At 50.2% G+C, this 23,757-nt stretch overlaps 1 protein-coding gene across 1 annotated transcript in view; it reads left to right on the top strand.

The window, feature by feature from the left end:
- POLE (DNA polymerase epsilon, catalytic subunit) overlaps positions 1 to 23,757 on the top strand; it is a 33,515-nt gene that overhangs the window by 5,377 nt on the left and 4,381 nt on the right. The window contains exons 10-37 of the mRNA XM_058851726.1: positions 162 to 247; positions 887 to 1,006; positions 1,760 to 1,892; positions 2,501 to 2,614; positions 3,388 to 3,600; positions 4,275 to 4,382; positions 5,055 to 5,183; positions 5,996 to 6,098; positions 6,191 to 6,337; positions 6,912 to 7,057; positions 7,832 to 7,980; positions 8,353 to 8,445; positions 9,084 to 9,228; positions 9,703 to 9,860; positions 11,814 to 12,009; positions 14,163 to 14,377; positions 14,635 to 14,737; positions 14,934 to 15,014; positions 15,092 to 15,214; positions 15,302 to 15,520; positions 15,819 to 16,028; positions 17,917 to 18,060; positions 18,394 to 18,534; positions 20,824 to 20,977; positions 21,058 to 21,164; positions 22,197 to 22,373; positions 22,753 to 22,976; positions 23,123 to 23,343. Of these exons, the coding sequence (XP_058707709.1) occupies positions 162 to 247; positions 887 to 1,006; positions 1,760 to 1,892; positions 2,501 to 2,614; positions 3,388 to 3,600; positions 4,275 to 4,382; positions 5,055 to 5,183; positions 5,996 to 6,098; positions 6,191 to 6,337; positions 6,912 to 7,057; positions 7,832 to 7,980; positions 8,353 to 8,445; positions 9,084 to 9,228; positions 9,703 to 9,860; positions 11,814 to 12,009; positions 14,163 to 14,377; positions 14,635 to 14,737; positions 14,934 to 15,014; positions 15,092 to 15,214; positions 15,302 to 15,520; positions 15,819 to 16,028; positions 17,917 to 18,060; positions 18,394 to 18,534; positions 20,824 to 20,977; positions 21,058 to 21,164; positions 22,197 to 22,373; positions 22,753 to 22,976; positions 23,123 to 23,343 (4,159 nt within the window). The remainder of the gene's footprint in view (positions 1 to 161; positions 248 to 886; positions 1,007 to 1,759; positions 1,893 to 2,500; positions 2,615 to 3,387; positions 3,601 to 4,274; positions 4,383 to 5,054; positions 5,184 to 5,995; positions 6,099 to 6,190; positions 6,338 to 6,911; positions 7,058 to 7,831; positions 7,981 to 8,352; positions 8,446 to 9,083; positions 9,229 to 9,702; positions 9,861 to 11,813; positions 12,010 to 14,162; positions 14,378 to 14,634; positions 14,738 to 14,933; positions 15,015 to 15,091; positions 15,215 to 15,301; positions 15,521 to 15,818; positions 16,029 to 17,916; positions 18,061 to 18,393; positions 18,535 to 20,823; positions 20,978 to 21,057; positions 21,165 to 22,196; positions 22,374 to 22,752; positions 22,977 to 23,122; positions 23,344 to 23,757) is intronic.

The following is a 23,757-nucleotide window of genomic DNA, read 5'->3' on the forward strand; positions in this document are numbered from 1 at the left end:
CTGCTTGTGCTTTTGTTTCTTGGGAATAAGGGCAAGAGAGATCAGGTTTGGGCTAGGTGAAGAGGAAAGAGGACGGGTGGAACAAACTATGTGGTATCCGCCACCTCTGTGTGGAGGAGATGAAGTTCCTAAAAATACATGGCTTTTCTGTTTCATCCCAGGCTCATTTAATCCAGAGATGGTTTGAACATGTCCAAGAGACCAAACCCACCATCATTGTCACATACAATGGAGATTTCTTTGACTGGTAAGATCAGGGATGATGACTAAACGGCCATGGTGTCGCCTGAGCTAGAGGGCAAGGTCAGGTTCCATCCTCAGCGTCCTTCCATAGCTCAGTGTGGGGAGGCCCTGTGGCCACATGTGGAGCAGCCATGTCCTGCACCTCACCAAATCCTGTGATCATTGGCTTGGCAATAGGACTTTCTGAAAAGTCCCATCCGCTTGCTTGAGCTACTTTTAAAGACTTAGCGATGTGGGAATGTCAGTGTATGGATGAGCTCAGTCGTGGGAGAGCAGAGAGAGGGTCAAAAGAGACCTGGAGCATATTGGAAGGGGTGCACAGACGAACCTGGGGAAGCAGGAGGAGAGGGACCAGGCATCTCTGCCTCCAGGTGCAGGATACAAGCAAGCACATTTGCCTCTTGAACCACAAAATTGTTTGGATTGGAAGAGACTTTAAAAATCATCTTGTTCCAACCCTGTTGCCATGACCAGAGTCACCTTCCACTAGACCAGGTTGTTTCAATATATGTGACCAGATACACATATAAATCACAAGAAAAATTCTTTAGGCAGTTTGTAACGAAGTGGTCATGGAACCATTCTTGGAGATGCAGGAAAACAGCTGTTCTGCTCCTTCTCTTCATATTGCCTCTTTCCCCAGGCCTTTTGTGGAAGCAAGAGCAGCAGCTCATGGAATTAATATGTATCAGGAAATTGGGTTTCAGAAGGATAGCCAGGGAGAGTACAAAGCATCCCAGTGCATCCACATGGACTGTCTGAGGTACCAAATGCTGCCCCTCTACCACATAGCTGTGTCTTTATCTCTTCAGTTCTAATAAAATACCTACAGTTGTATTTGAATACTGTCCTCACATTCTGTCTTTTGGAAGCTTTGTGTGTCACCTTCTTCAGCTGCATGATAATCTGTTTTTGTGTTGTCTCTTCCCCTTGGTGTGCTGCATCCCACAGGAGCTGCCAAGTCTTCCCCTGAAGGCCTCCCAGGCTGCTCTTGCTCTGCAGCCTTGGGTGTTTGATTGCTGACTTGGGTGGACAGAGAAAGGGAGAAGGAGTGGGAGTGGGTTAAGATCCAGCCATTGAAGCAGGGAAAAGGATGGACTGTAGCCTCACCTACCAGCCTCCTGACACAGAGGGAAGAGGAGAGGACACGTGGGAGAGACAGAACTTTGGGGTTTTATGTGCGTTTTCCCCCCTGGAGCAGTCTGAGCTTTGTAGCACATCTGGATGTTCTTGCAAGTGGTGTCTTCTTCAGTGGTGAAATACTTACCTTAAAGCCACTGAGGGAGCTGGAAGTTGGAAATTAGGAGCAGTGGTGGTGGGATGGACCGTGGAGGTTGTTCTGGTTGGGCTAGCTAAAATTGGACAGCCTTGTACCCCACTCACTGTTCTTGGATGCTGAGCTGTGCTTGGTGAGACATGCCCATGGTAGTTGAGGTTGCCTTCACAATCTTGACCCTGTTTTGATGACCAGGGCTGTTTTCTCTGCACAAACTGATATTTTCCTGATTCTGTCCAGGTGGGTGAAGAGAGACAGTTACCTCCCAGTGGGAAGTCACAACCTGAAAGCAGCAGCTAAAGCAAAACTGGGTTACGATCCAGTGGAGCTGGACCCTGAGGAGATGTGCCGGATGGCCACAGAGGAGCCTCAGGTATTCCCTCCCTGTGCTCTGTGGGAAAACAAGCCTAGAGCAGCTGCACTATGACTGAGTCTGTAAGCTGAAGTGGATTTTGAGAAATTAACTGAATCTGTCTCCCCAGACTTCCAATGCCTTAGAGCTCACAGGGAGAAGAACAGGATTCTCCTGAAGTGGTTCTGGCCCTGGCACTGCACTGTGCATTCTGTGTATTTATTTACATCAGTGTGGAGTGAAAAGCACCAGTGAAATCAGAAACACCACAAAGAACTGAGACCTGCTGGGGGAACAGGAGAGGATTAGTTCTCCAGGTGTCACAGGCAGGAGGTTCTGCTGAGCCCTGTAGCGGCTTCCTGAGACCCAAACTGGGTGGATTCTGTGCCTTCAGCTCATTTTCCCTGTTCTTTCTCAGAGCTGATATGTTCCTGTTTGATTAGAGCTAAAGCAGAATGGCCTTGGAAGCAAACACATTATTCTTTACAATCTAGGCTGTGGAGAAATACACCTTTTCCTTCTTCCTGCTGATAGGAAAGTGTCTCGCAGGAAGCAATGAAAGATCATTGTCATTGAGCCACTCTGTCACATGGGATTTGGATTACTTTGCTTCTCTTGTTCCTTGACAGACACTGGCCACCTACTCAGTGTCCGATGCCGTTGCTACTTACTACATGTATATGAAGTATGTGCATCCCTTCATTTTTGCCTTGTGTACCATCATTCCCATGGAGCCTGATGAGGTGAGTGCTTTCTCAAAATGATGATCTCTTTGCTGGGTTAAGTGGCATGATTCCCACACTGGAGGGATACTCTGGCCATAGATCTGATTCCCACTGCCTAGACAGCCTGCATGTGTGGCAGGGAGGAAGGGAGGGTGGATTTAGAGGCTGCTCCTTTCTCCTACAGCTGTGGAGTTGGAGACAGGTTTCTGTAAGAGGACACCTGAGATTTGGCAGTGCAGGGCTGCAGCAAGAAAATATGTCCAATGATCCATGCTGAGCCAAGTTCACTTGCTGTCATGGCCGTGCAAAGTTGTGTCTCCTGATGGCTGTTGTCAGCTATATGGAGTATGATAAAAAAGCTGTCAATGCTAAGCATGTAGAAGAAGCATGTCAGTCTGTTCCCACCTGGTTGAGCTGACAAAGGCACTTGATGGAATTGTGTTGCAGATGTGTCACCAGCTGAAGCTGTCCAGGTTGTGTGATGGTCCAGTCTTGCCAGTGCTGAACAGCACTTTTACAGAGTCACAGACTGGTTTGGGTTAGAGGGGATCTTAATGATAATCTGGTCCACCCTCCTGTCAAGGGCAGGGACACCGTCCACTAGACCAGATTGCTCCAAGCCCTGTCCAGCCTGGCCTGGAGCACTTCCAGGAATGGAGCAGCCATTCTCTGCTTCTCTGGGATCACTGTTCCAGTCCAGTGCCTTACCACCTTCACGGGGAAGAATTTCCTCCTGATATCTAAATCTACTGTTTCTGGATTTGAAACCAGATTTGGTTCCTCATGTGCAGGTATTAAGAAAAGGATCTGGGACACTGTGCGAGGCACTGCTGATGGTTCAGGCCTACCATGCCAACATCATCTTCCCGAACAAGCAGGAGCAGGAATTCAACAAACTTACAGAAGATGGGCATGTGCTGGACTCAGAGACCTACGTGGGAGGCCATGTGGAGGCACTGGAATCTGGGGTCTTCCGCAGTGATATTCCCTGCCGCTTCAAAATGGTAATGGGCCGGCAGCCAGCCCCTGTCCTCATAGAGCAGCATGGTGGGGAGGGATGGCATTTCCACTGTTGGCATCTCCAGTGTCTCCCTGCTGGGCTTCTAGGATAGCACCTAGAATCACAGAAATCAGTAAGGTTGGAAAAGCCCTTTAATGTTGCCAGGTCCAACTGTTAACCCAGCATTGCCAAGGCCACCACTAAACCATGTCCCCAAGTGCCACATCTGCATGTCTTCTGAGCACCTCCAGGGATGGTGATTTCACCACTGGCCTCAACAGCCTGTTTCAGTGCTTGGCAACCTCCAGGAGACCCTTGCTACCTGAAGCTGAGCTGGGATGGGATAGGAGGAGATCTCTAAGTGGCCATCTGTGCTTCACTGGAAGAGCAAGCAATCCAGAGCTTGTTGACAGCAGGGGATGGGTGTGGGTTTGTTTTTCCGACAGTGGTTCTTGGAAGTTATGCTTCTGTTGCTTGGGGTCCTGTCCTCTCTCTGAAACTGAGCTTCTTCTGAACCCTTCCTAAGGGTTTTTTTACCTGTTTCTGGTATCTCCATGACCTCCCCCAGTGCGTTCCCTACAGATTAGAGCCAAGCCAAGCAGGGACAGGGCAGAAGCTGCCTGCCTGCAGCTAGGGACAGCTGCCTATGGCCTCACTGCCATCTCCATGTCCCTGTAGAATCCTGCTGCCTTCGACTTCCTGGTGCAGCATGTGGAGAAGACCCTGCAGCACGCCATCGAGGAAGAGGAGGGTCTGCCCTTGGATCAGGTCACCAACTTTCAGGAGGTACAATACCAGCAGCACGGCTGAGCTGGGCAGGAAACAGCAACCCTAAAATGCTTGTTTGGGTTTTGTTTATGCTCTACGAAGAGAGACTAAGAAGCCCATCTACAGGCTGAGTCCTGCAGCCCAGCCTGGGGATCAGGGTCTCTGCTCCATCCGAGGAATGCAGCTCCTGCTTTTCCCTTCGCAGGTTCAACCAGGAGCAAAGCTCTGAGAGAGCTGGGAAGGAATTTAGGGAGAAGGCAGACTCCTCACATATCCCAAATACTTTTGTCCTTTTTGTTCCCCACTTCTTACCAGCTACAAAAGTGCAGGTTGCCCCTCTCCAAATCCAAGTCTGGAGTTTCTTGGAGGGCAGCACTGGACTGGGGACCTCTGGTCTTTGCTGTTTTCTCTGTTAACCCATTTGCACTGAAAGGATCCTTGATCAAGTCATATTTAGGAAGCAGCTGCTCCCACTCGCCAGGTATCCCTACAGAAAAGCTTTACCCTGGAGGTCCAGATCAAAGCCTAAAGCACCAGGGGTTGAGGAGTCCCTCATCTGCTCCTTTGGTTCTCTAGATCCATCCCCAGAGCCCATGGCAAGTGCCCCTTTGAAGAAGAACCAAATTCAACAAGTATTTGGCTCATTAATTCCTTCCTGCCCTAGTTTCACTTCTCTTTATCTCACCACAGGTTTGTGATGAAATCAAGGGAAAACTGAATTCCCTGAAGGATGTTCCCAACAGAATTGAGTGTCCTCTTATTTATCATCTGGATGTGGGGGCCATGTACCCCAACATCATCCTGACCAACAGGTTGCAGGTGGGTAACATCAATCTTGTCTCTCCTAATCTGACTTCCAGATGACTTTGATGGTCCCTCTGGATCCCTTTAAAAGCAAGGGCTGAGCTTTCTGCACAGGGCAGGGGAAGCAGATATGGCTGGGTGTGAAATTTGGTCAAGCTGACATGGAATTGTGGAATCATGGAATTATTTTGGTTGGAAAAGCCCTCTAAGACCATTGAGTCCAACCACTCTGCCAACATTCCCAAAGCCACCACTAACCCATGTCTCCAAGTGGCACCTGCACATGACTTTTAAATATTTTCAGGAGAGTACCAGTCTGGGCAGACTGTGCCAGTGTCTGATAGGATGATAGTGAAGGATTTTTCTCTAATATCCAATCTAAACATCATCTGGCACAACTTGAGGCTGTTTCCTCACTTGTTCCCTAGGAGCAGATCCTGACCCTCACCTGGCTCCACCCTCTTATCTGGGAGTTGTAGGAGCAAGAATGTCCTCCCTGAGCCTACTTTTCTCCAGGCTGAGCCCCCCAGCTTCCTCAGCTGCTTCTCATCAGACTTGTGCTTCAGTCCCTTCCCCTATCTCTCTTGTCCTTCTCTGGATGGCCAGGTCTTCAGAGACTCAGCTACAGCTTTAGCTAGAACTCTTCCCAAAAACCCAGCTGTCTTGAGGGGCTTGTGCTCCTGAAAGGCTCTGGAAAGGGGAACTCACTGAGTACCGTCTCTGATGTTCACACCTGTGCTCTCCTGCCACACAGCATCTGTTCTAGCATGAGTTGTCATTTGGGGACCTGTCCCCTCTAACACCTGCATGTCTGTTACTGCATCCAGCCCTCGGCCATGGTGGATGAGGCCACATGTGCTGCCTGTGACTTCAACAAACCGGGTGCCAACTGTCAACGTCGGATGATGTGGCAGTGGAGAGGAGAGTTCAGTAAGTACAAGAAGGACCATGTAGTCCAGCCCAAAGAGATGGAGCCAAATTCCTGCTTCTCCCCTGAGGCTGATCACTGCCCTCCTCTGCAGTGCCTGCCAGCCGCAGTGAGTACCACCGCATCCAGCAGCAGCTGGAGTCAGAAAAGTTCCCTCCCTTGTTCCCTGATGGACGACCCCGTGCCTTCCACGAGCTCTCCCGGGAAGAACAAGCCAAGTATGAGAAAAGGCGTCTGGCAGGTAAAAAAATGAATCAAGGTCATGATCCTGGCAGTGTTTTGCAACCTGGACTTGTGAGCAGTGTTCAGCAGTAGTGACCCCTCATAGGGCTGTGGGGTGAGGTCAGGCTGGTCTCAGAACTTCTCCAGGTTCCCAACAGAATCATGCATGCTTCCTAAGAGGAGCCAGGCACTGGTACCTCTGTCAGTGTACCTTTGTCTTGGAGAGCCACAGACTTGAGCTGAAATATGAATGGCTCCATTTTTTGTAAGGCTGCTAAATCTAGTTAATGAAAGGCAAACATCACATTATCCTATCATCTGGAGGTCTGCTGTCCAGCAGAACTACCCAGCTGCTGCAGGGCAGAGCCTGGGTTTGTAGGTGTGCCATGTGATTAGTTTTCCCCCTTGCCCTCCACCTCCATAAAGAGGTGCTGCATCTTTCCATACTGGGATTTTCCTCTCCCTTTGCAGTAGGACTGTCCCTTGTTCACCCATGCCTTATGCTTAGCTGCCTCCCTATCCCTACTCTGCTCATCCCTTTGTAGCAGGGCACCCATTCCTGAGAGCCCCCCTCTGCCTCCTCCTTTGACCAGATTACTGCCGCAAGGCGTACAAGAAGATCCATGTCACCAAGGTGGAGGAGCGAGTCACTACCATCTGCCAAAGAGAAAACTCTTTCTATGTGGACACGGTGCGAGCATTCCGGGACCGCCGATACGAGTTCAAGGGGCTGCACAAGGTACCACGCTTGGGTGCTGGTCAAATTGTCTTGCCAAGCCTGGGGACCTCTTGACCCTTGCTGAAAACCTCAAAGGATTAAGCCTCTGTTGGTTCCTCACTGACAGAGAGCAGTGTCGTATTAGTTATTGGAAAGAAATTCTTCCCTGTGAGGGGGGCAAGGCGCTGGCACAGGTTGACCAGAGAAGCTGTGGCTGCCCCATCTCTGGAAGTGTCCAAGGCCAGTTGGATTGGATGGGACTTAAAGCAACCTGGTCTAGGAAAAGGTGTTCCTGCCCAAAGCAGGGGGTGGGATGACATGAGCTTTAAGGTCCCTTCCAACCCAGACTATTCTAGGATGCCTGGGGCTCTACATCTGGAAGAGTTAGAGAGCCTGTTTCTTTGCACTTCCTCACAGCTGCCTCTTTTGCCATGGTTCCCAGGGCTGACAAAGAGGCTTTTCCTAGGCTGATGGTTCTACTGTTAGCCAGGCATCATGGATTGCAGCAGGCAGTGTATTGAGTTCCTCCCTGGACACATATCGTGCAGCACAGCTGGTGCTGGTTGAATTCTGATCAATGATGGGAGCTGAAAGTCTCTTCTGACAAGTGACAAAGTGCCTCTGGCCAACCCCTCCTGATCTGCAAAAGCAAATGGAACATTTGATTCGTGATGCTGATCTTTGGCAAAGATATTCCTGTACAGCTGCAATGCTATACTGGGACTGAGTGGAAACCAGTTGGATGCCATGAGTAGTGATATGTGGAATTGTCCTGACTCTGCCCTTGGCATGCAGGTGTGGAAGAAGAAGCTGTCTGCAGCAGTGGAGACAGGAGATGCCTCTGAAGTGAAACGCTGCAAGAACATGGAGATCCTCTATGACTCCCTGCAGCTGGCTCACAAGTGCATCCTCAACTCCTTCTATGGATATGTCATGCGGAAAGGGTAAGTCTGCCCTGGGCCATCCAGGATCCTCTAGAGAGGACCCTTGGAAACCAGGATTGTCCTGGTGATGTAGTCGCTTCCTGAAGCACCAAGATGAGAGTAGGTCCTTCCTGTAACACTCTTCTCTTGCTTCTACCCATTACTCCTCATCCTGGAGACTCTTATCAGATATTAAATGATGGGAATCTTGTCTCTTAGTGGGTTTTCAGCTTTTCTGGAGCATCATAAGTAGAGAATTTCATAGGAGAAAAATGTTCCAAGGCCCAGTATTTTGTTTCTTGCCCTTCTTCCGCTGGAGATCCTCCTGCCCTTCCATGGCTGGATTTTGGAGAAAGCATGTCATGCTTTTAACTGTGACTTCTTTGCTCACAGAGCTCGCTGGTATTCCATGGAAATGGCTGGCATTGTCTGCTTCACAGGGGCAAATATCATCACCCAGGCCAGAGAGCTGATCGAGCAGATTGGGTGAGTGTGTGCTGAGCTGAAGAAGGTCCACTTGCATCTAGGACAGATGTGGGAGCATGTTAAACACTGGAGTTTTCAGAGGGGTGGAACACATTTCCTATGAGGAAGGGCTCCAGGTTTTCATCCTGGAGAAGGCTCCAGGGACACCTTAGAGCCCCTTTAAGTGCTTAAAGAGACTCCAAGCAAGGTGGAGTCAGATTTTGGGCAACAACCAGGAGTGGTGGGACTAGGGGGAATGGCTTCCTACTGCATCAGGAGGTGGATAGCAGGATCAGATGAGGAAGATCAGAATATTGGGAAGAAAGTCTTCTCTGCACAAGTTGCCAAGAGAAGCTGTGGCTGCCCCATCCCTGGAAGTGTTTCAAGGCCGGGTTGAGCAGGTCTAGGGGAAGTTGTCCCTGCCCATGACAAGGAGTTGTTGGAATGAGATGAGCTTTAAGGTCCCTTCCAACCTCAAGTGCTCTGTGATTCTCTGATTCTGTGAGCATTCAGATTCCTGACACTGCTGTTGTATTTGAGGATTTGTTTTGCAGAAAGGAACAGAGTGGGTGCAACAGGCTGCTGCTGTCTTCATGGGGGACACAGAGCTGATTGTCATCTCTCATCCACTCTACTCCTGACTTTCCTTCCTTCCTTAGGAGACCTCTAGAACTGGATACCGATGGGATTTGGTGTGTCCTTCCCAACAGCTTCCCAGAGAACTTTGTCATCAAGTCAACCAATATCAAGAAGCCAAAAGTGACCATCTCTTACCCAGGTGCCATGCTGAACATCCTGGTGAAGGTGAGTCTGGCACCTGTCCTCTGCAGCCTGGGAAAAGGAGATAGAGAGCTGATGAGTAGGGAGAGCACCTCTTCCATCTTCACTCCCTGTATAGTGGGTGAGATGTCAGGGGTGATGGCTCTGGAGAGCATCTGAATGGAGAAGGAGTCTCAATATCCCCCATCAGAGAGGGGGGTCTGTAAAAGGCCAGCTTAGGTGCATGCTTACCTGTGATGGTAGGGAGTCCAGTGGAAGGTCTAAACCTATCCTCTGCTTACTCCAGGCTCTGTAAAAAAAAGAAAATGTAATTTTAGGGTCCAAAGCCTTTTTCTTCTCAACAGGCAGGACAGGTGTTTTGACTTTTGAATCCTAATTGTGCTGTAGATCCCAGAGGGGTGCTGAGGTGTTCCTTTGGGCAGGGTGTGTCCTAGGGGCATCCCCTGGAGTGACCAGACAGCTGTGGATTGAAACTGTTCTCCTGGGGCTGTGCCACAGGAAGGCTTCACAAATGACCAGTACCAGGAACTGCAGGATCCAGCCTCACTCACCTATATCACACGCTCAGAGAACAGCATCTTTTTTGAAGTGGATGGTCCATACCTGGCCATGATCCTTCCAGCCTCCAAAGAAGAGGGCAAGAAGCTGAAGAAAAGGTGAGATTTCAAAGCTTGAAATATTGTCTATTTCCCTGAATTAACAGACTAAGGATCTTGTTGCCTTTGTGCATGTGGGGCATGTTGGTCCTTGCCTTCAGAGCCAGCAGCATTTGACTCACTGGCTTTAAATAACAAGTTCTTTACATCAGATCATCTTTGAATTCAGCTACTATGGCAGTAAATTTTAGCATATAACAGCAAAATTACATTTCTTCAGCCTAGTGACCAAACATTGCCCTGTTTGGCTCTGAGGTGCGCAGGAGAATGCTGACTTCCCTTCTGAGATATCTAATACTGCTTGTATTCAATCTTATCTGTTTAAACTCAGCAGTTCTTGCCTTCCTATCTCGCAAGAGTTCATAGACTTCCAGTAACACTACTCCTGTGTGTTTCCCCTTCTCTCTCCATCTGTAAGTAGGACAGGTTCTGCCATTACTGTCACGTTACAGCACAATTGTACCCAAACTTCACTGATTTCTCAACGACCACCTCCTAACCAAGAGTGAGTGAGCTAGAGCAGTAGCATCCATTATTTTGGGTGGCAGCCCACAGGCTGACTCCAAACCATGCTGTTGCTTTCCCTAGTACCCTCTGTCCTCAGAATTCTGGACTTTTTTGTGCTTAATCCCTGACAGGATGAGGTTCAGCACTCGCCATTCCCTGCCAGTGCCCCTCTCCAGGCATTCATACCCCTCTGCAGGAGTCAAAGTGTTGCTCAGCTCTGAGTGGGCTGTGCTTGTAGGACTCCCCTCAGGGCCTCTGGATTCCTACAGTTTAGGGATCTTAGAGCATTTATTTCCTGGTCACTCTCCAAGCCTGGAGGTGGCTGCAGGCACCATGGTCAGTGGAGGAAGGAAAGGTTGTGCTGATGGGAATGTAGGCAGGTGGGAGAAGGGTTGGCCAAGCAGGTTTTAGTATCCCCTCTCCTCACTGATCATTCCTACAGTGGTGGTTTGGGGTTTTTTTGAGACATACAGATAGTTTTCGGGGCTGTGAAAGGCAAAACAATGCAAGAGAAAAGGCAAGAGGAAGGGGATGTTCCCTTAGGTGTGTCATGGCTGCACCCAGTTTCCTGTCAACCACTCTGCCAGCATTTGAGTTGACAGTTTTCTTCTTTCTAAATCTCTTCCTAATATCTTCATTTCCCCTCTTGGGCTCTCATCTCCCGCCCTTTCTTACACGCAGTTAAGGTCATCCTTCACCAATTAAGGTCACTCCTCACCCTCAGTGCTGCATCAAGGTTTGGCGTGCTCAGCACAAAAAAACATGGAGCTGCTGGATTGAGTCCAGAGGAGGCCATGGAGATGCTCCAAGGGGTGGAGCCCCTCTGCTCTGGAGCCAGGCTGGGAGAGCTGGAGGTGTTTGGATGTTTACCTAGAGAAGACAAGGCTGCAGGGAGACCTCAGAGTCTCTCCCAGGGCCTAAAGGGGCTCCAGGAGAGTTGGAGGGGGACTCTGGACAAGAGATGGAGGGACAGGACACAGGGAATGGCTTCCCACTGCCAGAGGGCAGGGTTAGATGAGATAGTGGGAAGGAATTCTTGGCTGTGAGGGTGGTGAGACCCTGGCACAGGTTACCCAGAGAAGCTGTGGCTGCCCCAAGGTGTCTCGGCCAGGATGGACAGGGCTTGGAACAAGCTGATCTAGTGGAAGGTGTCCCTGCCCATGGCAGGGGCACGGGACTGGATAATCTTTGAGGTCCCTTCTGCTGTAGTTCGATGAGTCAGTGTGGATGAGCTGGGGCAAGAGTTGATGTCCTTTTCCAGACCAAGGTAAAATGGTTGCTAGGGAAGCTATTGGTACTTACATCCAGGTGCTGCTGTGGCTCCTTTGAACATACTGGATAGTGGCACAAAGGCATAGGGAGAAGTACCCTGGCAGGAGGCACACCAGGGCACCCTGGGGGACACATCCCTTGGTGTAGGCCAGGTTTATTCACACTCTGTCCTAGGTATGCTGTGTTCAATGAGGATGGGTCCCTGGCTGAGCTGAAGGGGTTTGAGGTGAAACGCCGGGGAGAACTGCAGCTGGTGAAGATATTCCAGTCATCTGTGTTTGAAGCCTTTCTAAAAGGCAGCACCTTGGAGGAGGTCTACGCTTCCGTGGCCAAGGTGGCCGATTACTGGCTGGATGTGCTCTACAGCAAGGTAGGCACAGCTCAACAAATCTGCGGTCCAAGGTGGAACATGGGAAGGAGTGTCTGAGCTGGTCGGGCACTGTGGGAAGGTGGACTTGGCTTGCACAGAGTCAGTGGTCCCTTGTACCTCTTCCACCCTCAGTTGCTTCACAGATGACTCTGAGCTGGGTGGGAGTGGGTCTACTGGAAGGCAGGAAGCCCTGCAGAGGGATCGGACAGGCTGGATCCATGAGCCAAAGCCAGTGGTGTGAGGTTCAACAAGGTCAAGTCCCGGGTCCTGCACAGGGGTCACAACAACCCCATGGAATGCTCCATGCTGGGGACAGAGGGTCTGGAAAGGCACCTGACAGGAAAGGATCTGGGGATGCTGATCAACAGTGCTAAACACATGCCCAGGTAGACAAGAAGGGCAATGGCACCTGGCCTGTGCCAGCCACAGCGTGGCAAACAGTACCAGGGCAGTGACCATCCTCCTGTGCTGGACACTGGTGAGGCACCTTGAAACCTAGGGTCAGTTTTTGTCACCTCATGACAAGAAAGACATTGAGGGTCTGGAGCATGTCCAGAGAAGGGAAAAGAGCAGGGGAAGTGGCTGGAGTGCAAGTCTGATGAGGAGCAGCTCAACCTGGGGGCTCAACCTGGAGAAAGGAGGTTCAGGGGGAACATTCTTACTCTACAACTCCCTGACAATAGGGAGGAACCAGGTGGGAGTTGGGCACTTCTCCCAGGGAGCAAGTGACAGGATTGGAGGAAATGGCCTCAAATTGCAGCAGGGGAGGTTTAGGTTGACTAACAGAGAAAATTTCATCTCCAAAAGGATTGCCCAGCTCTGGCACAGGCTGCCCATGGCAGTGGTGGAGTCCATATCCCTGGAGGAATTTAAAAGCTGTGTGGATGTGACACTTGGGTACATGGGTTGGTGGTGGCTTTGGCACTGCTGGGGGAGTGGTTTGACTTGATATGAGAGGGCTTTTCAATCCGAATGATTCTGTGATTCTACAAGACAAGGGGGTGGAAGGGAACGAGAGTCCAACTGGGTCCTTGACATGACCTACTGGTCATGGGGCATGATGTTCTTTATAAATTCTCATGATTGAACAAAGACACCGGTCACGTGTCAGGAATTTTTATGTTTTATTGTACAGTCACTGTAATTCCAGCAACCAGCCCACTGCTTAAACTCAAAAGGTGTTAGTCAACAAGCGAATTCTTACAAGAGACTTCCACAAGAGTGGAAGAGCCCTTAATTTTGTACAGAACACTTCAGTAAGTTCTCAGCTCCCACCACATGCACCTCAAAAGGCACTGTCTCACAAGTCACAGTAGACCACCAATATTCAAAGGTACTTGCTAACAAGCTGCAATGCACCGTCACACAAAGGTGCTGGCACATGAGCCACAACACCAGTACTCAAAAGTCCTGGCAAACAAGCCACAACACACCTTTACACAAGCTCTCCACTCCCGCAACAGGGTTCAATACAAAGTATGAAGTAGAATATGACAGCCCTTCTTTGCTTAGGCAAAGCAAGGGAAGAAAACAAAGAATATCACCAGTCCTTAGGTCTGTGTTGATCTTGCTTTGATCATACTACACGGATGGTTCAGAGCTGGTGCAAACAATGAGACAAAAAAAGTGGAAGAGAAAGAGAGGAGGAAAAGAAAAGGGGGGGGGAAAATCTATTTGCTTCCTTTCATGCACAGCTAGCCCTCCTGGATGTGTGTTAGAGAAAGGACTGAGCATGAGTCTTAGGGCATGGCAGGGATTCGGCTCAGTGGCAAAGCACTGTCACACCTCCATGGGACCCTCCAGTCACACCTGTCCTGTAGCAATACTCAGAATGTTTGAGACAAAACATGTTTAGTTCTGGTCCTGTACAGTCCTTTGTTTTGTGATGCTGTTTTACGACAGATTCTTGGTGCGCCTAACTTTGCATGCACAACACAAAGCTGTGCTGCCCCGGCCCAGCCATGGCACAAAGTGGTGCCAGCCTGAAACCCACGCACCCTCTTTTCTATAGATCCCACTGGCAGATGTGCCAGGAAGCAGTTCCCAGGCTCCCTGTAAAGAGACATCAGCTGTTTGTGGTGCTCTCTGTTCCTGACAACAGGAAAGTTTGATCACTAGTTCTTGCTAACTTTGGGCTTTTCCCTATCTTTCAGGCTGCCAACATGCCTGATTCAGAGCTGTTTGAGCTCATCTCAGAGAACCGATCCATGTCACGCAAACTGGAGGACTATGGGGAGCAGAAGTCCACCTCCATCAGCACTGCTAAGCGCCTGGCAGAGTTTTTGGGGGACCAGATGGTGAAGGACGCAGGGCTGAGCTGTCGCTTCATCATTTCCAAGAAACCAGAAGGGTCTCCAGTCACTGAGAGGTAACCCCACCTGGAGGGGCCAGTGCTTCTGGCAGTGTGGGAAAAACCAAGAAGGGATGGGCAGGTAGCAGGATGGGAGGGAGCTGGAATACATGGCCAGGTGATCACCTGAATCTGGCACAGGCCTTGAGCAGGGCAGTGGGTAACACCGTACAGCCCAGTGGCCTCACAAGAGTTCAGGAGAAGCCTGAAGGATCTCCACAGGCTGGGTGAGTAAATTGTGGGGTGCTAGGACATTGATTCCCTGCCTCCCCCAGAGCCATCCCCCTTGCCATCTTCCAAGCTGAGCCCAGCGTGTGCAAGCACTATCTCCGAAAATGGCTGAAGAGCCCCTCCCTGCAGGACTTCAACATCCGTGCGGTGAGTGAGGCATCCCTGCAGATGACCCCACATCTGGGACAGGGGCTTGTCCTTTTGGAGACATAACCTGGGCAGTGGCTTCCTGTGCTCACAAAGCAGGGGGCTGGGGTGGGGGTCCTACTGGAATGCTTTGTCCTGTGTCTGGAGACCCTTCTGCTTGTCTTTCTTCACTGCCCAAGCTCTGGCCTCTTCGCAGATCCTGGACTGGGACTACTACATTGAGAGATTGGGCAGCACCATCCAGAAAATCATCACCATTCCAGCTGCCCTGCAGCAGGTACAGGGCAGTGGAGGGGTGGACAGGAGGAAGGATTTGTACGGGGGACTTGGATGTGATTTGGAGCTACTCTGCAGGTAAAGAACCCAGTGCCACGGGTCCGACACCCAGACTGGCTTCACAAGAAACTCCTGGAGAAGAATGATGTGTACAAACAGAAAAAAATCAATGAGCTCTTTGTTTCAGAAGGCAAAAAACAGGTAAAGAGGGTGAGGGGAAGGTGCTGGCAGTCCCAGTGGAGCTATTCTCTTGCAGTCCCCATCCTTCTGCTCTCCTTGCTCTCTCAGGTTCTTGCCAGTCGGCCTGTGGAGGGGACACCCAGCTCACAGGTGGGTGACATAGAGGATTTTGGGGCTGTCAAGATCCCTCAGCCACTGGTTCCCATTACAAATAAGCGGAAGCGTATTCCTGCAGCAGAGGAAAGCCAGCAGCTGTCCCAGGACCTGGAGCTGTCCCAGTCCTGGCGGGAGATCCTGGGCCCACCTCCACCTTTTGGCACCACCAAGGTAGGTAAAGCAGATTGTGCAGGGGATGCCCCAGGACTCATCCAATCAAGCAGCTTGGGTGCTTCCAGGAGCAAGCTGTGGGTTTCCAAAACACTGCACACACATGGCTCTGGGATACAAGGAGAAATATAATCAGGAGACAGAAAAGCAACCACTGATAGAGAAAAGGGGGGTGGTGGCTTCACAGCTGGAGCAAGAACATGATCTGGGACCGAGGGCTGGAAGGCTAGGCTATATGGTGTGATGTTGTGGGGCTGGGAAACCTTTGCTGATTTTATGCTTGTTTCAACCCACTTAGGAAGAGCATTTGGTCTGGCTGCGCTTCCACCAGAAGAAGTGGGAGCTGCAGGCTCGGCAGCGGCAGGAGCGGCGGAAGAGGAGGCGGCTGGAGGATGGGGGGGTGGTGGCAGGTGGTGGAGTGGTTCGTGATGCCCCCTCCAAAGGGCTGAGCAGTTACCTGCGCCGGACAGCGCGCAGCATCCTGGACTTGCCCTGGCAGGTCGTGCAGGTACTGGGGAGGGGACCTGCCTCACAGCAGCCTGGGGCACACAGCCTCACATTTACACTCTGTAGTCAAATGGTGAAGTTCAGGAACTCTGACCTACCCCATGTAAGTGTTAGCCCTGGGGAGCCCAGGAAAGGCTGCTGAGCCTCAGACTTACACATGTCTGGATGGAAACAGGTGCCTACAGAGTCATTCTTGGTGACTCTTGGATACATGGGTAGATCTGCTGGTGGGGCAGCTGTAGTTCAGCCCGTGGGCAGCACTGGACAGTCACAGAATTGCAGAAACATCAGCTGAGGCTCTGGTCCCATATCCTGTTCAGTCGGGGCCACCCAGAGCTGGGGTCCCAGGACCACATCCTGGAATATCTCCAAGGATGGAGAGCGTTCACCTTCTGCAGGCAACCTGGACCAGGTTCACCTTTGCAGGGAAAAAGTTTCTGACATGCAGAGGGATCCTCCTGTATTCTATTTTGTGCCTGTGATGTCTGGTCCTGCCACTGGACACTGTCGATGCTTCAACGGGGATTCCAGGAATATTTCCATGTCTCAAAAAGACACAAGCAGTTGATGGTTGCTAGAAAGGTATTTATTGTATAAAAGCATCAGTCCCAAAGGCAAAGAGTTTAGAAAGTTACAGTCCTTACTAAAGCTTTGGCATAAAGTCCTGAGTTCTGAGCAGCAGCTGTCTGGTATAATGTCCTGATGTTTTGAGTAGCAGCTTCTCGGCGTGGAGTTCTGTTGTCCTGGGCTGCAAAAGCAGCTGGTGATGGTGATGGTGCTGCTGTTCTTTGGATGTGTTTTTCCGGTCCCCAGTAGAGGGGATTAGATTCATAAATCATCCGATCAGCTAAAAACACGCTTCTGAAACAATACTTTCTACACCAATCCAAACTCAACTCCAACATGCGAAAGCAATGCTCCTGCCACCTGAATCCCATGTATAGGGTACCATCTGTCCACGTGACTAATCCTGTCCTTATCCAAGAATGCAAACTATACCTTCATTATGTCTAGGGCTAAGTTGAATCTGTGAGGGGTATTGTCACTGAACTTCAAACTGGGTAATAAGGTTTTTCACTAGCTAACACAGACTCTTAGGGCACTTAAGCTATATTTTTACCTACTTAAAACTAAAACTTACACTTTTACTTTATATCTATGGTTCTATATATTTTAATTCTTTTCTCTCTCTCTGAGGAGCTCAGAGAGGCTTTTATTTTGGATTCCAGCAGGGCATCACTGGGAAGAGCCAGGTTCTGTCCTCTCTACACTTCCCTTGGAGTATATACCTGTGGAGGAGATCCCTCTGAGCTTTATCTGCTCTGGGATGAACAGTCCCAGTTCTACCAGCCTTTCCTAATATGAAAGATGCTTCAATCCCTTCTTCCTCCTTGTGGACCTTCATTCAATTCAGTATGTCCATGTCCTGTGTTGAGGAGCCCAGCACTGGACACAGGGTTCCAGTGGTGCCTAGAAGCAGATAGTGTACAAGTAAAGAGGTGGGGTGGTGTCATCCAAGTTTGATCCAAACATCCAGAGGTGTTTTTACAAACTTTTGTTACATGTAGCCACCTAAACCCAGCCCCTATCACCCACTTCATCCTCCAGAAAAGTCTCAGAGCTGTAGGTCCAGGACTTCAGAATTATTTGAATGACATTCCCTGCAGTTGGTTGGCCAGCCTATGGCAGAGTTTTCTTCATGGTACTCTGGAACAGTAGCAGGACACAGAGACTCCAGCAATGAAAGTGATGATTCTCTAAGCTCCCTGCTTTGTTTTTAGCCACCAGCTGACCATGTAGATCCCCAGTGCGCTCTGCAGTGTAGATGTAAGCACTGATGGCATGTTGGATCTCCTGCTAATGCTGCCCTTGTGCCTTGTGTCCTACAGATCGCTGAGACCAGCCAGCCTGGGCTCTTCCGGCTGTGGGCAGTGATAGGAAGTGACCTGCACTGCATCAAGCTGAGCATCCCCCGTGTTTTCTATGTCAACCAGCGTGTCCCAAAGCCTGAGGAGGGAGCAGCCTACAGGAAGGTGAGCACCTGCCCCTTCTGGAAGGGGAAACAGCTGCTTGCACTGAGATAAGGCACTTCACCTCCCCTGTAAGCAGGAGTTACCAGCATCTGCCATGCAACACCTCATTCTCCTACCCCATGGATATCTCTCATCCAGGCCCTAGTCCTCTGCTAATCCCAGCTTGCCTGGAAATCAAGTTCTCTGTTTCAGGAATTCGTAACATGCATGACCATAACCTACTGATTTCCTTAGGAGAGAGCACCAGAAGCTGGCCTGGCTCAGAGCCTCGCTCCTGGCAGTGCTGCCATGTGGTGGGATGTGTCCCAATAATCTTGTCCCTTACCTTGCCAGGTAAACAGGATCCTGCCCCGCTCAAACTTAGTTTACAACTTGTATGAATACTCTGTTCCTGAAGACATGTACCAAGAGCACATCAATGAAATCAACGCAGACCTCTCTGCTCCAGACATCGAGGGAGTGTATGAGACACAGGTAACTCCTCCAGGTGCTCATCTTTAAGGGTTGCTGAGCAGTAGCTTTTTAGTCTAAATTCCAGTGGTGAGACACCAAAAATCCAAGACCCTCAACATTGTCCAGGAAACTGGGAGTTATGCTCATATGGACATAAATGCTTAGTATCAGCACATGGGTTACAGTGTGTCAGGGAAGGGGCTTCAGTTTATTTGGAGTTAGAAAACTTTGGGGAAAGAAATGGATGGCTTCTTCTAAACTAATCCAGAGCCAGCCTGCTGGTATTGGAACCAGGAAAGAGAAGGGGCATTTGGAGTAAAGCTGGGGGAAAACCCGACCTATGTAGAGTGATACATAGGTCTGAGTGTCTTGAGTGCCATGTCCTCTAAAGCAAGGTTGTAAAAGCTTTAGAAAAAAATAGTATATAACTTGAAGGTTCAGCAAGAGCAAGAACAACCTAAATGAAATTCTATAGAAAGCAATGAGGCTAAAATTCATTTTGCCAATGTTGAAAATGAAAGTGGGAACCTTTCTGAAAATGTAGGTGGGATGCTTGCTTCCAGTGAGGATACTCATTTGTCCAGCAGATCAAAACCTGATGACAGGAATTTAACAAAGAAGATATTGTAGAGAAAAGACCTCGCCTGTATGTATGTGGCAGAATAGATCACACCATTGAAAGAGTGGAGTTAAAGAAAGAATAAAGGCAGGTGAATTTGATATTGAAATGCACTGTAGGATTATTATGGATGAAAAGTCCTGAGCAGGACAAGCTTTGCTGTGAGCAGAGGTACCACTGGCTATGAAATGCTTTCTGAGGGGCAGGAGGCTGCAAGGGCAAAAAGTTTATCACAGAGTTAGAAGACTTTTGTTACTGAAGTTACTGGTATAACCTGTGAAGCATTCCAGTGGGACAGAGTTAAAGAAAACTTGTATTTGCCTTAAGTTTCTGCTTTTGAAAAATTTGAAGAAAGGTCTCTCAAGGCAAGGCGCAACTCTTAATGATTATGTGGAGGCTATGAAATCCTGTGGTGATGTAAAAGGTTGAACCATATATGCCATCAGCAGTTGAAAATGGTGCCTACCAAACTGTACTGAGGTTTAGTAAGCAGCACCCAAAACTTACTTCAGATTACTTGTCCAGAGTGACTGGCATGTACCTAAATTCTTTATATCTACAGACCTTCCTCTAGGAAAACCTGAGTCCCCTCCACTCTAGTAGTGTTTAATAAGTGGTAACAGGAAAAATCAAGAAGTTAAGGTGAAATTAAAATGAGCAGCTGAAGTAAAACAAAGGGCATGGAGAAGTTTCAAAGATATGAAGGAATTTTAATAGTCATGGGGTAGCAGCATCTGTCATCTATGGGGAGGTTGAATGAGTTGGACTGTGCAGCCCAGAAGAGCTCAGGGGACCTGCTTGATGGGAAGAGTGGAGAAGAGGAGCCAGGCTCTGCTCTGGTGCCCAGGAAAGGGAGGCAGTGGACACAACCTAAAACATGGAAATTCTGTGTAAATATCAGAAAAAACTTCTGCAAATATTGTTAAGCAGGTTGTCCAAGGGGTTGTGGAGTTCCCATCTTCAGAGACACAATTAACCCAGTTGGACACTGACCTGAGCAAAGAAAGATCCATCTTGATCTTTAAACATCTGCAGTGCAGTTCTGGTCATGATCCCAAAAAATGCAGTAGCAGAAGGATGAATAATAGAAAAATGAGTAACAGAAAGATGCAAGAGAGGGAAAGTTTGCCCTCAGGGATGGAATTTAGATGGGAAGGCTTTATCTTGCTGAAGAGATGTGAGGGGCCTCTACAACTAAAGCACAAGGGAAGAGCAGTCAGGCAAGAATTGTTTATTGCTTCTCACTAGTTTGGGACCAGGTTCCTCAGCAAGCCATTCAGGAGTCTCCTGCAGCAGTGGGTTTGACAGCTACAGGGTTAATAAAACAGGATGGATCTGTGGTGAATCTCCTACCATGCCAATTATCTGGAGGTTCAAATGGAACCCCTGCCTCATAGTGACAAACCACAAGTTGCAGAGCAGCAAGATTGCTTTGCTTCTTGCTTGCTTGCAAGATTGTGTGTATTGCTCCACACATCCTCCAAAATACATTGATGGTAGGATCTGGGTAGGAAGATGTGGATTTTGAGATACCTATTCTATACCTTAGCAAGGCTGATAATACCAAATTCATGCCAAGGTACCTCAGATATGTGCCAACTGTGGGTTTTAATGTAGGTTATTCTAGGTCTGCAACCCCCAAGAAGAGCTTAGTAGCAGTTGTTCCATCACATCTCTTCCCACCATTCCAGGTGCCACTGCTCTTCCGTGCCCTGATCCACCTGGGCTGCGTGTGCATGGTCAGCAGGCAGCTTGTTCGGCACCTGGCAGGGCGAGAGGCTGAAACCTTCAACATTGAGCACCTGGAGATGTGCTCACTGGCCCAGTTCACTTACCTGGAGCCAGGTAAGGCATCCTGGAAGAGGGATTCCTGAGGCACCTGGCACCTGTGGGCACTACTGATGCTCTGTGCTCTGTGTCCTCAGGAAGCATTCGCCACATCTACCTGTACCACAGCTCCAAGGGCAGCAAGGCACTCCTGGGCCTCTTCATCCCCTCACAGCGCAAGGCTGCTGTCTTCGTGCTGGACAAGGTAAGGAGGGCTGTGGAGAGTGAGAAATTGGGGGTGCTGATGGCTGGACATGCCCTTGCCGTGTGCCCTGACAGCCCAGAAACCCCTCATGTCCTGGACTGATCTCCACAGTGTGGGCAGCAGGGGAAGGGAGGGATTCTGCCCCTCTGCCTTGCTTGAGTGAGAGCCCACATGGAAAGCTGCCTCCAGCCCTGGGGTTTGCAAGATAGGAAGGACGTGGAGTTACTAAAGCAAATTCAGAGGAGGCCACAGAGATGCTCTGATGAAGGCTGGAGCACTTCTGCTTTGGAGACAGGCTGGGAGAGCTGGAGGTGTTCAGCCTGGAGAAGAGAAGGCTCTAGGGAGACCTTAGAGCTCCTTCCAGTGCCTAAAGAGAGCTGGAAAGGACCTTTGGACAAGGGATGGAGTGACAGAACAAGGGGGAAAGGCTTCCCACTGCCAGGGGGCAGGGTTAGGTGGGATATGGGGAGGAAATTGTTCCCTGTGAGGGTGGTGAGGCCCTGGCACAGATTTGCTGGCAAAGCTGTGGCTGCCCCATCCCCAGAAGTGTTCTAGGCCAGGTTGGATGGGGTCTGGAGCAATGTGGTCTAGATGACCTCAGGTAGCACTAGGGGAGGTTTAGGATGAATATTCAGAAAAACTTCACCAAGAGGGTTGTCAAGCCCTGACACAGCTGCCTAGGACAGTGGTGAAGTCACCATACCTGGAGGGATTTAAAAGATGTGATGTGGCATTTGGAGACATGGTTTAGTGATGGCCTTGGGAGTGTTGGGTGAACAGCTAGACTTGATCATAAAGATATTTTCCAACCTAAGCAATTCTGAGATTATGTATTGTCCCTGTCCATGGCAGGGGGTTGGACTAGACAACCTTTAAAGGTCCCTTCCACCCTGGACCATTCCCTGGTTGAGCCAGGCAGCAGGAGGTTTCTCCATACATCACACATCCCTGCCATGTTTTGGCAGGGCCCCTGGCACTGCACATCCTAGGGTTGCTATCTCCCTGCTCTGATGTGGTCCCTCTTGCACCCAGGTACGCAGCAACCAGATGCCAAACCTCACCACCTTGTTCTCGGTGGAGCGCGAGGCTCTGCTAGAGAAGGTGGGCAAGGAGCTGTTGCCTCTGGACAAACACACCTTTGAGGTGCGTGCTGAGACTGACCCTAAGGCCATCTACAAAGGGGTCCAGCGGCTGCTCTTGGGCTACAAGGTGAGATGAGCTGGGGGGAAGGTTTCAGTAAGACTATGGGGACTAAGGGAAGGATGCTGTGGAAGGCACTGGTGCACTAGTTCCAAGAACACTGCACATAACTGCTGGACCCAAGATCAAGAAGTGGATGCTTGTTTTGCTTGTCGGGGGCTTACCTGGGGCAGTGAAAGGTGGCAAGGCCACCTCAGGATCTTGCTTCGTCCCTACACTCAGCTGGAGAGTTGGTGGTGTTGGAGGTGGGTGGGTGCTTCGGGAATGCTGGGGTGTGCTGTCCCAGGACTGTGGGGACCTGTTGTGGGCATGAGGCACCTGACACCACCAGCTTCCGGCTGAGCAGGTGAGAGGTGGACCAGGATATGTGCCTTTCTCCTTGGTGCAGGACGAGCGCCGGGGCCCCACGTTGCTGGCTGTGCAGTCCAACTGGGACCTGAAACAGCTGGCAAGTGGGATCCCCATCATTGAGGAGTTCCCCTTGGTCCCCATCCGGCTGGTAGATGACATCAGTTACTCAGTCCTGGACTGGCAGCGCCATGCTGCCCGCCGCATGATTCGCCACTACCTCAACCTGGACACCTGCCTCTCCCAGGCTTTTGAGATGAGCAGGTACCCAGGGTGGCCATGACCCCTGAGGCTGCCATGCCCTCAGTGGGACCACAAGAGCTGCCTCATCCCTTGAGGGTATGGTCAGGGTCCCTGTTTTCCCTGCACCCATGCTCACACCAATGACCACTGATGTCTCTGTGCCTCAGGTACTACCACATCCCCATTGGGAACCTCCCTGATGACATCTCCACCTTTGGCTCTGACCTATTCTTCTCACGCCACCTTCGTCGTCACAACCACCTGTTGTGGCTGTCCCCTACAGCCCGACCTGACCTGGGGGGGAAGGAGGCCGATGACAACCGCCTGGTCATGGAGTTTGATGAGAGGGCCTCAGTTGAGATCAACAATCCTGGCTGCTACTCCACAGGTGAAGAGGGAGGAGGGTGGTAGCACTGAATGGGGCAGAGCTGTATCCTGCTCTGTGAGTCCTGCAAGAGGGGTGGATGCAGTCCCCCAAGAGTCTCTGTGGTGACAGTTGCAACTAGCAGCTTTTGGGTTTCATTGATGTGGGCAAGGTGGATGTTAGGGGCGTGTCCTGGAGCAGGGAAGGTTCACCTGTAACATGTGTGAGCATCAAAATAGGGATTCTTTACCAGTGACCAAGGACAGTAGCACTTGGCAGACTACCTGCAATGTTGCCCAAGGACAACTCACTTGGTCATCACTGGTGCCACTGGGACAGGTGTCTCTTAGGCAGCTTGAGTGTAATGAGTTCTTCTGAGGTCCACTGTTGCAGCTTCCAGGAAAACTGGTGGTCCCCAAAGGGTCAGTAGGTCCAAGC

Source organism: Poecile atricapillus, chromosome 16 (assembly GCF_030490865.1).
Source record: "Poecile atricapillus isolate bPoeAtr1 chromosome 16, bPoeAtr1.hap1, whole genome shotgun sequence".
Classification (NCBI taxonomy): Eukaryota; Metazoa; Chordata; class Aves; order Passeriformes; family Paridae; genus Poecile; species Poecile atricapillus.